General features: G+C 38.6%; 1 protein-coding gene across 1 annotated transcript in view; it reads left to right on the forward strand.

The window, feature by feature from the left end:
- Positions 1–12,262, forward strand: part of LOC107758190 (ubiquitin-like modifier-activating enzyme ATG7) — a 74,113-nt gene that overhangs the window by 22,232 nt on the left and 39,619 nt on the right. Inside the window, exons 13-15 of the mRNA XM_016575867.1 lie at positions 4,554–4,630; positions 4,903–5,018; positions 12,167–12,242. Coding sequence (XP_016431353.1) covers positions 4,554–4,630; positions 4,903–5,018; positions 12,167–12,242 — 269 coding nt within the window. The remainder of the gene's footprint in view (positions 1–4,553; positions 4,631–4,902; positions 5,019–12,166; positions 12,243–12,262) is intronic.

Below are 12,262 nucleotides of genomic sequence, written 5' to 3' on the forward strand. Positions count from 1 at the left end.
AGTTTTAATCTTAACAGCTCTTAACGCCGAATGTGCACTTGGATGGTTAGATACATGATGGGCTAGTATAAAAAATAAAATAACTTAAGGTCTTTCCAGCATTAAGGTAATCCTGCTTTTTTAAAAATAATCTTGTCTCAGTTACAAATTTGACTGGTAAATGATAAAGAATGATAGCCCCTTTTGTATTGCATTGCATTGCATTGCATATGACAGATTGATAAAAAGACATGCTATTTATGACTGGATGTCATATCAGTGCGGCTCCCATGAAAAAAATAGTGAAGACCACTGCTGTAGTGCATGCTTTCATTTCATTACTAAGTAATTATTTTGTTGACTAGATGCTGCATTAGTGGAGAAAGAACAGCAGTATGTTTGCTGTCAAGGCTGAGAGGACGCACACATTAGCAGCACCTCAAGCCATTAAATCAATGTGACCAAAACACACACAAGTCTGACCCAAATGTTTAATGTTACGATTGCTACCGTCTATTTGCATTAGTTTATATCCAGCTATATCCACTTTAATGCGTTTGTTATCCATTGAAGTTGCAGATTTAAAGCTGTGACGTGAGAAAGCATGCTGATATGTTGATTTAGTGACAGAAATCCTGCCGCGCCGCAGAGCGCATTCACACAGTTTTCCGTTAAATTACATTATATTTGTCCCAAATCATTGTTAATGTACATAATGACTTCATATATTTTTACATTTTGAAGTTGCTTCTGTTAACATTAGTTAATGAACTATAACTTTAATGATCAATATATAATTTGCACATTTTATGTACAAAGTATGGTTCAGTACTGTTTCAGTATTTTTTGTTTTTAAATAGTAAAGCACTATTTTAGTTTTCGTTCAGCATCCATTTTAAAAACTATCGGTTGATTAATCGGTATCGGCCAGTGTGGTCCCACCTAGCTATCGGTATCGGTAAAATCCACTATCGGTCGACCTCTAGTTTCTAATAGCTCTTACATATTTGTTATCCAGCCACATATTTGTTTAGAGCTGTTTTGGACTGTTTTGGCTCGTAAACGGTGCTTGATCTGTGCAGATTTCTCTCCTGATTCAGACCAGATGGCTTTTTTTACTGGAGGAAGCATTATTATGGATTATGAGCTCGAAAGCAACGGTTTGTAGTTAAAAACGTCTTAATGATGGATTTGTTTCAGCTTTTGGCTTCACAAGACGTTAATTGATGAACTGGAGTGGTGTGGATTACTTGTGATGTTTTTATCAGCTGTTTTGTTTGAATTACAAAATTGTGATCACCATGCCTGTCATATCTAACATTCATATCTGAATTTTCCATCCACCTTATTCCTGACGAGCCTACTGCGTTTTGAATTATGGGTGGCACTTCCGGTTTAGGGAACTTCCATTCAAAAAGGTTGCCCTATAAATAAAGCTTATCCGTCTCTTTGACTGAATGAGCTGTCGATTTGCCTTCATGTTTTATTTTCAGACATCATGAGAATAACATAACGCTTGGTATTTTAACGTGACATGTTATAACAAGAATATCTATGGCAAGAGCTCTTTTCAGTCGCTGCATTTTTTTCCTCATGATTATTTTCTTTATTCCCTTTGCATTCCGCTGTAATAGTATGAAAAAGGACAACATTCTGTTCTCTCGGTTTAATTTACGATGTATCCCATTAATAATTCTCTGGAATGCACGAAAAATCTCCAATTTTTCTCCTCCTCACGTCTCTTTCCAGGTTTGTTTGTTTTCACAGGTAAATACAATTTATCATCTGTCGAAATGACGGAAATCACTTTGAAATATTATCACGCAATGCTTAACGCAAGTTAATGAAAATTTTTGATTAAGGCAACGTATATATTAGAGTGATATTTCACCCGTCCGTTATTGCTGTGGAAAGAGTAGTGCTTTTGGGGTTATTCATAGTCTGTTGAAAGTACCTTGTTTATGCTTTTACACTTTTAAATGTCATTTTAATGTTCGATGGTTGAAGGGCGAGTAGAATAATGCCATCTCATTCTACCCAGATAAAAAAAAAAAAAAAACTTATTATTGCGTTCATAGGGCGAGCCTTTCACTGATGGTTTACAGCTTAACGGAAGTTACACACATAATTCGCTCAAAGCGTCATGGGGTGTAGGAATAAAGTGGATAGTCAATATAATTGAATGTATTTTTTGGTATTATTCATAGTTCTCTAGTCTTATATTTAGAGCTCTACTCTGAAGTACCGGAGTCTGTTTGTTAAGACTATCTATCCAACCTAGCTAATGGCCTTTTACTATAGGACACAAAGTTATGCTGCCTGTTCTTGCTGCATTGAGCTCTCAGTTTGAGGTAGGGCTGCACGATTAATCGAATGCGATTGTCATGCGCATTTTGATAGTAATGCCGGTTCTGTAATCAGCAGGAAATCATCATCACGTGCTTTCAGATGGAGCAGCATTTACTACAGATAGCCGTAGTTCACTGACAAGTTACGCAAAAAAATCGCAGACGATTTTATTGCACGATTACATTTAAAAATATGGCGCAAAAATAGCAGACGGGCTTATTAAAAAAGCGAATTCATTCTCTGCCAGCAGGTTTCGCTTTCGGAACGGTAGAAATATAGTGGTTTCCCCGGTAACCGCAGTACACAAAGTAGCTGCGCCTGACTTTGAAGCATGCAGCACTCAAGTTTATTCAGTGAAATCACAGCCTTTTGAAGTTTAATCGACATATTAAGTAGGGCTGCATGATTAATCGAATGCGATTGTCATGCGCATTTTGATAGTAATGCCGGTTCTGTAATCAGCAGGAACTCATCATCACGTGCTTTCAGATGGAGCAGAATTTACTACACATAGCCGTAGTTCATTGACAAGTTACGCAAAAAAATAAAAACAAATAAAAAATATTTTATTGCGTGATTATGAAATCGAAGAAATCGTTCGCGATAATGACAGCTGTTTGCATAGCTTCTCAGTGAACTACGGCTCTGTGAAGTAAATGCTGCTCCATCTGAAAGCATGTGAAAATACCACATTTAATAACATATTTTTTACTCCAAACTCACTTCATAACGTCAGTTGAGTGTTTGAAATAAATCCTTCTGTGAGATGATGTGGCTTCTTACACAGAATAAGGCACGCAATATATTTCATAGTATTTAAGCAGTGATAAAGGCATTGCATTATAAATATACTTTATTTTAATGAAAATTATAATAATAAGAACTCAGATAAACCGTATATTGCCGTAGTCGTGTGTTTATTAGTCACGTTGAATCAATGAAAGCAGTTGAATCTTCTGTTTATTCAGCTGCAGCGATAGGCATTTCCTGGGTTTCTTCTGCGAGGCGTATTTGGAGTTTCAGCGCGAGAGCGCCCTCTGGCCTTCGGATGGAGATTTACTGCTGATCACAGAACCGTGCTTCACTGAAAGATACGCATGACAATCGCAGCTTCTGTCGAATCGCGATCTCGATTCCATTTCGATTTATCGTGCAGCCCTAGTCTGAGGTATGATCTGAGGTACAATAGAGCTTGAGGGACATTCACACAAAACAGATTCTTGTATTCCACCTGTGATATTTTTACCATTCTTGTAGATGGACATATTTTTACGTCCATCTTAACGCTTTTCATTGTCTCGCACCATGAGCACTGTGTTTTTAGGACTGTGTTAAGTTAAATCAAGACCCCTGCTTTCTGTTCTATTCTTTGTCACTCCTTTGAGCTGTGAATGCAAGAGCGCCTCCTGTGTGAATGGCTCGTGACTCATTCTGCGCCTGTTGTGTGACTCATGAAAAACCATGAAGGTGCTACTTCAAGCTTGAATTGGGCTGATCATATCCATGGCTCTGATGGAAAATTCCTAATTACTTTTGGGTCATGATTACTTGCTCTTTTTTCATGTTTTTTTTTTAGCGGCTAATGAATATGAAGTTGACAAAAAGCAGCTTTCTTCTGCATTACAAAATAAGAAGGACAGCATCTACAATCAGCTTTTTTATATATAATGCCTACGTAAATAAATCTACAAAATGTTGAGTATGTTGGACGCTTCTTAAATGTGTTTCATTTCTTAGCCGTGCAAATATAACCAGAGTCCCTTTTCTTTCATCGTGTCTGTCTTGTAATGTAGGCATGTAATTGCTGCATTCAGCGAACAGATCCAGTCCAGTAATGGTTGAGTGGAAATGACCCCAGAGGAGTTTACCTCTTTATTGGGTGTAACTGAATTAAGTTCTTGCGTAATTGAAATGTAATGATCTTATCTGTAAAACTGTGATCAGATGACAAAAGTTCAAACAGGCAAATTGGTAAATATATCTGCCATCTTCCAAAAATTTCCAACATTTATTTTGCTCTTATACATATGATCCGTTTAAATATATATCCAGCTCTCCTCATTCAAAAGATCGGTTCACTGCATTTATTGGTCAAGGTTCATAGAAATTCATTGGTCAAAAGGTGTGGAACCTGTTTAGCAAACTTGAAGATCTAAGAGGTGCTGTATTCTGATGTTTTCTTGTTGTTTTTTTCTATTATAAGCATGCCTTCTGTTCACTTTCAGGAGCATCTCTATTCTCCAACATACCTGGACATCGTCTCGGCTGCTACTTCTGTAATGACGTGGTCGCCCCTGGGGACGTGAGTTTTAATCAAGTTTTTTTTAATCACTTTCCTAGCTGAAATTAGGTTTTTCTCAGGACACGTATTATATCAGAATATCAAATGTGCAGCTGAAACCAATCAGTCATATGCTAAAGTGACGCTTTTATCTGGAAATCATATCCTACAGCAAAATACGATTGAAGACAGGTCCAAAATAAAACACTTTTACAGACTGAATAATGAATATGTTGGTTTCCATGATTTCAGTTGTTACTCGACCTGTTAGTAAACTCTTATTCCGTCATTAGTCTACCAGAGACAGAACTCTAGACCAGCAGTGCACTGTGAGCCGTCCCGGTCTGGCCATGATCGCTGGAGCCCTGGCCGTGGAGCTGATGGTCTCTGTACTCCAGCACCTAGAGGGGTGAGTGCCTCAACTTCACACAAATAAACATTACACATCTGCTACTGTAAACCATGCTTTCTTCCATCCATATAGTATCCCAGAGCAGGACTCATGCATTGTAGAAAATGATGAGGAATGCGAGGCTGAGGCAGTATTGAAATGTACTGTAGGAACTGAACAGCTTGCCACTTTCCTATGCCATTTTTTTGTACAAATAGTGTGAGCATTGTGTTCACACAGGGAATTTCAACAAGAAGAAGTGCACTCCAAATACCCAGGTGATGCACTTAATTAACTGAAGAAAAAAAAAAAAAATATATATATATAAATATAAAACAAAGTGTGCAACGTTGGACACTTCATTCATGCACTCAACTGTTGCAGCTTTCCTTGTGTAGGGAAGAGGCTAGGGCCTAAAATTAACACTCATCAAGTGCCAAATGTGAGTAAAAATCAGCTTCGGCGAGTATATAAAACGTGCTAGTTAAACTTTTTTTAATGACTTCTAACGATGACTGAAAATGTTATGTAAATATATAATCTGTATAATCTGAGTGTTTCAGAGTGAGTTTTCATGTGAACCGCTCATCCCTGCCGTTCGCAGTAAATGCTGCTCTGTATGCAAGTGCTGTGAGTTTGAATCGCTAATAACATGCATTTGAAAATGCAATATGCGCCATATATCTTCAGAAGTTTAGAATGAGAAGATGGTCTATAAATCTGTTGTCAACAAAATGTTTGAAAGCAAAGAAAAAAACAACCATAAATATTAGTATTTTAATTGTATTGATGATAATAATAATAATTATTATATACTTTACAGTCCAGCAGTACTTTTTTCTATTGTTCTATTTTTTTATTAAAAATAGTAATAATTTGGTAGCACTTTACTCAAAGCATTTATATATAATGCATTATAAAAAAAATAGTTCTAATGCATTAATTATGCTTTGTGATGCTCCTTATAATGCATTGTATGATCTCATTAATAATTGTAACCAAAATTATAATACTTATGTATTCATTGTTATACCTTTAAAAAGTATAATGCAATTAAAATATAAAAACAAACCCTCATATAACCCTCAAAAAATAAATAAATAAATAAAATAATAAGCCGATAAACAAACCCTCAAATATTATAATGCATTTTAACTTTGCTTACATTTATTGATGAAATGATATAATGCATTACAATGTGCATTATTAATAGCTTTATAATGCATTATACATGTGGCTGATAAATCTTCTCAAGTCACCAGCCATTGGCAGGTGTGGCAAAATGTTAGTTTTAGACCCTGGAAGTAATCTTCTAAAATTCATACATTAGATGGTTTGCATGATAGGACTAGGTGTTATGATCCCAATATTCAGCACCGTTTATCCACACCATAGAACATTTTCCCTTCGCTGTGAGCAGAACACAGCGAGACGCAGCAATTGTTACGCTCTGATTTTGGTTCAGCAAGAATCCAGGATCATGGCCTAATCCATGTCCGTGGTTCTTGCCTCAATACCCAATAATCAGTCGTGAATTTACAAATGCTTTATGCGTGACTGGGGAACAATAAGAAAAAGAACTAGTATGGTAAGATGGATAGATGAAGACGGTACAATTCTTCGCTGCAGTCATCGGGTGGGGATCCTTGACGTTTTAATGGTATGTTATGCTGTACATGATGTGTACTTATCTTTCATGGATGTTGCCAGTGAGACACCTTATCTGATTACACTGTGTCCATCCGCTTCTTTCAGCGACAGTGGCCGGTTCCCTGACTATCCTCCACTGGACCTGTCCTCTGATGCCCAACTCCTTTAGCAGCCTTATAGTGGAACTAGCCACAAAGCCCCTGCAACCCACTTCCACTGTCCAGCCCCACTCCTCTGCCTCAGCTGCCAAGTTGGCATATCACAGATTCTTCCTTTCAAAGGCCTCGTCAATGGCCTCTTCCCAAGGGACTGTCAGTTCGACTATTATGATGATCCTACTGGAGTTGGACCAGAGAACTAGGTCTGGGCACAGATTGGTGACTGCAATTTCAAATGGGAAAGTGAGTCTGTGGATTAAGTCGACTGGCATTTCCCAGTCCCTGGCTATATTCAGCTGGCCTGCGTCAGGGGACAGGCACTTAGCCCGCTTTTTCTCCCCTTCCCTAACAAAGGACTGCCTTTTTGGTAAGGTATTCTTGGCATTTTGTGGGATGGCGTTTGTTGACACTCTCTTGGTCTCTATTGCTGCCGCCAAGCACTTCAGTACTTGATTGTGGCACCATGTGTACCTTCCCTGTGTCAGGCTGGTCTTACAACCCACCAGGATATGCCTGAGGTTTGCCGGGGCTGCACACAGCTGGCAGGCTGGGTCTTGTCCACACCATACCTGACTTTTAGAGTTCTTTACAGCTGATACAGTTTTAGACAGCGTTTAACAAGAATTTGCCACAGAGGAACTCAAAACACACTCCTTGATAGAAAATACAAAAAGGAAATCCAAACAGAAAAGCTGTCCATAAATATCAGGCCAGAGAGAAATCCAAGATACAAGAGTCCACAAAAAAAAGGAAAAGCTACAATCCAAAAAGACTCAACAGAAGGCAGAACATTATAGAAATGTGTATTTTTTGTGTTATAATACTTACTTCTATACCAATTTAATATGCCAAAACAACTATAAATATAATGTGTGGCTTGATTCCTTTGAAAAGTCTAACACTGTTACACTGTGGTGCTTTCATAACATTGATCTGCTTTATCGATTAGCAGCATTGCACAGCAACACTCAACAAACAGCGTGAGTTCAGGGCAGGGCTGGCTGGCTGTTTCACTGACCAATAGCAAATGTGCTAAATGTCAAAAACAGTTAAAGGGGTCATATGATGCGATTTCATTTTTTCCTTTCTTTTTGGAGTGTTACAAGCTCTTGGTGCATAAAGAAGATCTGTAAATTTGCAAAGACTAAAGTCTCAAATCCAAAGAGATATTCTTTATAAAAGTTAAGAGTCAGCCACACCCCCCTAAAACGGCTCGTTCGAACACGCCTTCATTTTGGTGACACTAGTGAAGCAGAAATGTCACACTTCACACCATGTTAGTTCCATCTTGGTTTCATTCTAACCCTATGTTTAAGTCACTCTGAAACGAAACAGCAGTGATAGCAATTGCATTGTAATGTCATATCTGGAGTGCAGAAAGCCTGTATGTTGCTTTTTATGTATTTCCAGTTGGATGAGAGGGTATAGAAAGCTTTCATCCATGTTTTGCATTCAAGGAAGTCTTTAGAAAGCAAGGGCAACTCAGTGCCCTAGATAGCGCTGACATCTTCCAGACGGTTTCTCTTCAGATGCATTAAGCTGTTACAGAGCGCTGATCGAGCCTCTGCTGGGCCTGGATGAAAGCTTTCAGATATGCTGCAACACAGGACAGCACCCTTGTATGATAAGAGGTCCACAACTGTAGGGAGTTTTCATCTGTCAAACTGTTATGGGAGAACGCTTTTGAATTCAGAAACCACATTAACGGCAGATTCGGTGATGCATGAGTTCAGACTGATTAATTCTTTGATGAATAATTTTTTGGATTTTGAAATATTTTTCCCATCTTTGTTTAAAGAGTGAGGTAGATTATGGGTAAGCCATTAGTCTGAGTTTCTGAAGAGTGTAACACTGTGGGGTGAATTTCTGGGAAGAGGACACTCTTGGCGCATCAGAATCGTTATGCCTTCCCGACAATATGCCTGCTTTTGGGAATATGACAAGACAGGATACTGTTGGTAGCTCAGTTTCGGCCATCCCAAGTTTGGTTTTCAGACCAGGCCAAACCCAAAGATCTCTGCTGGAGGAGCCTCCTTGGCAGATTCCCGTCAGGATCCTGTCTGGATCAAAACACAGGTGAAGAAGAAGCATGAACAAGCGATCACATATGTAAGCAGATGCATATGTAAAATAACGCAATCATCAAATGCACGATTCTTTAAACGCAAGACAAATGCACGAGAGAACAGGATAATGCGGAGACTCTCAATGGGGAATCGGTTCAACACTGCAGCTGGAATTGCTCACCAGTTCAGCAATGAACAAGGCATAGATCTGTCTTGGCACGTTTAAGAGAAGTCAGACTGAAAGCACACTCTGCAGTGACCAAGCCACTCATTAGCAGAAATAATCAAAAGGCTAGACTCACCTTTGCTGAGGAGCATGTTGTGTGGAGAGAGGAGAAGTGGTCCAAAGTTCACTTCAGTGATGAGAGCAAGTTTAATTTCTTTGGGTCCTCAGGGTCCTGATCTAAAACCCAATTAAAAATCTCTGGAAAATCCTTGGCGACAAAGTTATGGCTAAGAAACCCACTACAGTTACCGAGCTATGGATGAGACTGAAAGAAGAGTGGACCAAGATCATACCAGCGCAGTGTGAGAAACTAGTGTTGTCCTGCGGCCGCAGATGTGCTGAAGTCATTCAAAGCAAGGGCCTCTACACTTCCTACTCATTTCTGACAGCTGTAACCCTCCAAAATTGTAGTTGTAATCTTCTTTCGTGTTCCAGTGGTTACTGTTCTCTAATTTTGATCGCTGTGTTTTCCCACAAAATAAAGGTTTTCTTTTAAATGCTTTGGTTATTTTGTCAAACGTGTTAGTAGGACAGTGGTACACCCACGGCTAAAATATTCCTACAAATTTTGAGCGATGAAGATTAACAATATTTCAGAAAAAAATCAAGTATTTATAGATTGTTCTCTAATTTTGATCTCCACTGTAAATCAAGAGTGCCTAACATTACCGAATGAAATGTCGATCTAGTAAGTGGTTTAGGACTGCGACGCTTTGGCTGTTTTGATGGAAGCGATCGACTCCATCTGTGTTTTGATCATCGATCTGAATCCCATCCAGACGTAGTCTTTATCAAAATTTTAAAAAAAGCAATTTTCTCAGTTTTTTGTTCAAAATGTTGCTTTTTCCATGAAACTTACCCATATTCAAGCATTGATAAAAAAGATTGCATGAAGCTAGAATATATATATATATGTATATATATATATATATATACACACACTACTGCTCAAAAGTTTGAGATCAGTAAGACTTGTAATGTTTTTTAAAGAAGTTTCTTCTGCTCATCAAGGCTGCATTTATTTGATCAAAAATACAGAAAAAAACAGAAATCTTGCAAAATGTTATTACAATATAAAATAATGGTTTCTATTTTAATACACTTTAAAATGTAATTTATTTCTGTGATACGCAGCTGAATTTTCAGCATCATTACTCCAGTATAAAGTGTCACATGATCTTCAGAAATCATTCTAATATGCTGATTTATTATCAGTGCTGAAACTGTTGTGCTGCTTTAAATTTTTTTGGAACCTGTCATACTTTTTCAGGAATCTTTGATGAATAAAAAGTTAAAAAGAAGAGCATTTATTTAAAATATAAATCTTCTCTAACTCCCGCCCCTGACACTGATTGACAGCTTTCCGTGTAAGGCATCGGGAATTCAAATGCTAAAGGAACTGCGATTCCATGTGAGTTTTGGCAGGTTACATGCGCGACGCAGAGAGAGTGAAAAAGCAGACGTGGTAATTAATATTGCTATTTAAATATGACAGGCTCATAACTCGTAAGACATGGGAAATGCAGTTGCAAACAAACTTTGCTTTTCCATTTGAAATTTGGCACTCACTAAGCGTTCGCGAAAGCAAAAACGCAAACGGTAATGCAAGATTTGTAAGTTTGGATTATGTCACAATGTATGCGTCCATATATGGAAAACGCAACTGAAAATACAATTTGCAATTCCTTTTGAAAATATCCTTCCATACATTTGTTTCTGATAAGGTATTGAGCTTAATCTAGCTTTAACTGGTTAAGAAAAGCTGCTTTGATTAGCTATAAGAAGACAGCACAATAATGCACACTTTTGATCTAGCTTAGCCTAGTGCTAACTCTTTTGATTGGCTAGCACAAGATATTACAATTTATACAACAGTTCGTTCTGGTTCTCAAATCTGATTGGTTGAGAACCGTGAGATATTGTACTGGTATCGCTACAGGAACGCCCTTTCACAATTTTGTATCACTCCGCTTGTTCTAGCCGGGTCTATGTTTTTTTTTTATTATTCACTGAGCTAATCGTAGAGTATGTTAGTTAATATAAGAAGAAACGTCTAGCTTCGCGGTCTCTCTCTCTCTCATTTGGATGCACGTCTTGCCGCATTGTTTCTTTGTTATAACCTCATTATTTCTCACTAATAACCTAACTGAAGCAGCACATGCCCTTGATGCGAATTCTAAAAGTGACGTATGTTTAACTGTCACCTTGAGCTTTGAATCCGTGGCGGAAGGAAGTAGTTCCGCACAAAAGAGGGTTTTATTAGGCACTCCGTTGTTTCTTGTTTAATTACACACGTTCCGTCGAACTGTTGTATAAACGCAATATCACTATTGCTCATATATGGCTGCTGTGTGTCATGACAAACCGGCCCCCGGCCTTCACTCGTGCCCCCTCAGAAAAAAAACAGTGCATGACGCTCCTGTCTTCCAGTATGGATTTTACTCCTAGTTTAGTGAAGGCCTTGTTGAAACCAAGGCTAAGTTATCTACCCAAGATTACTTCAGCATCATTTCGCTCCCAAGGCTTACGTTGACTGTTAGAGCCATTGGCGTAAATCTGATTGGTTGTTTGTTTGTTCTGGTGGCTGTAGCAATGGCGGTGCTGCCACTAAACACAGGCTGTTGCATTTGGTGAGAAATGCTCTATCTTGGGTTATCTTGGCCTCTGGGCATTCATGCTCGCTCTGCGAGGGGTGTTGCTTCTTCCCAAGCTTTTTCTAGAGGAGCGTTTGGAGAATTTTTGTGTGCCAATCGCACATACACACACACACACTGTAACTAAGCATTTGATGTATTGAAGTGCTTCTTGCCTTTAACACATAGGAAGCATTAGTAATTCACCAAACATAGCAAAATACTCTGTACTTTCCTCTTTGACTGGCTGCCATTTGAATCACAGTCATGGCCTCAGGATTTGTGACTAAATCCAGCAGCAGCTAACACACACACACACACACACACACACACTGTAACTAAGCATAAACCTGCTCTTTAAGGGACTGACTGAAGTCTAATTTGAATCTGTTGTAGTGTTCTTCTCTTGATGTGTGATGTGTTTTTCTGTCAGAGGTTATGCTGTGGCCAGCAGCAGTGATGACCGGATGAATGAACCCCCAACCTCGCTGGGTCTCGTCCCCCATCAGGTCAGTTATGAGCTCCTGTC

The sequence above is a fragment of the Sinocyclocheilus rhinocerous genome, unplaced genomic scaffold (assembly GCF_001515625.1).
Source record: "Sinocyclocheilus rhinocerous isolate Xijiao unplaced genomic scaffold, SAMN03320098_v1.1 scaffold1574, whole genome shotgun sequence".
Lineage (NCBI taxonomy): Eukaryota > Metazoa > Chordata > Actinopteri > Cypriniformes > Cyprinidae > Sinocyclocheilus > Sinocyclocheilus rhinocerous.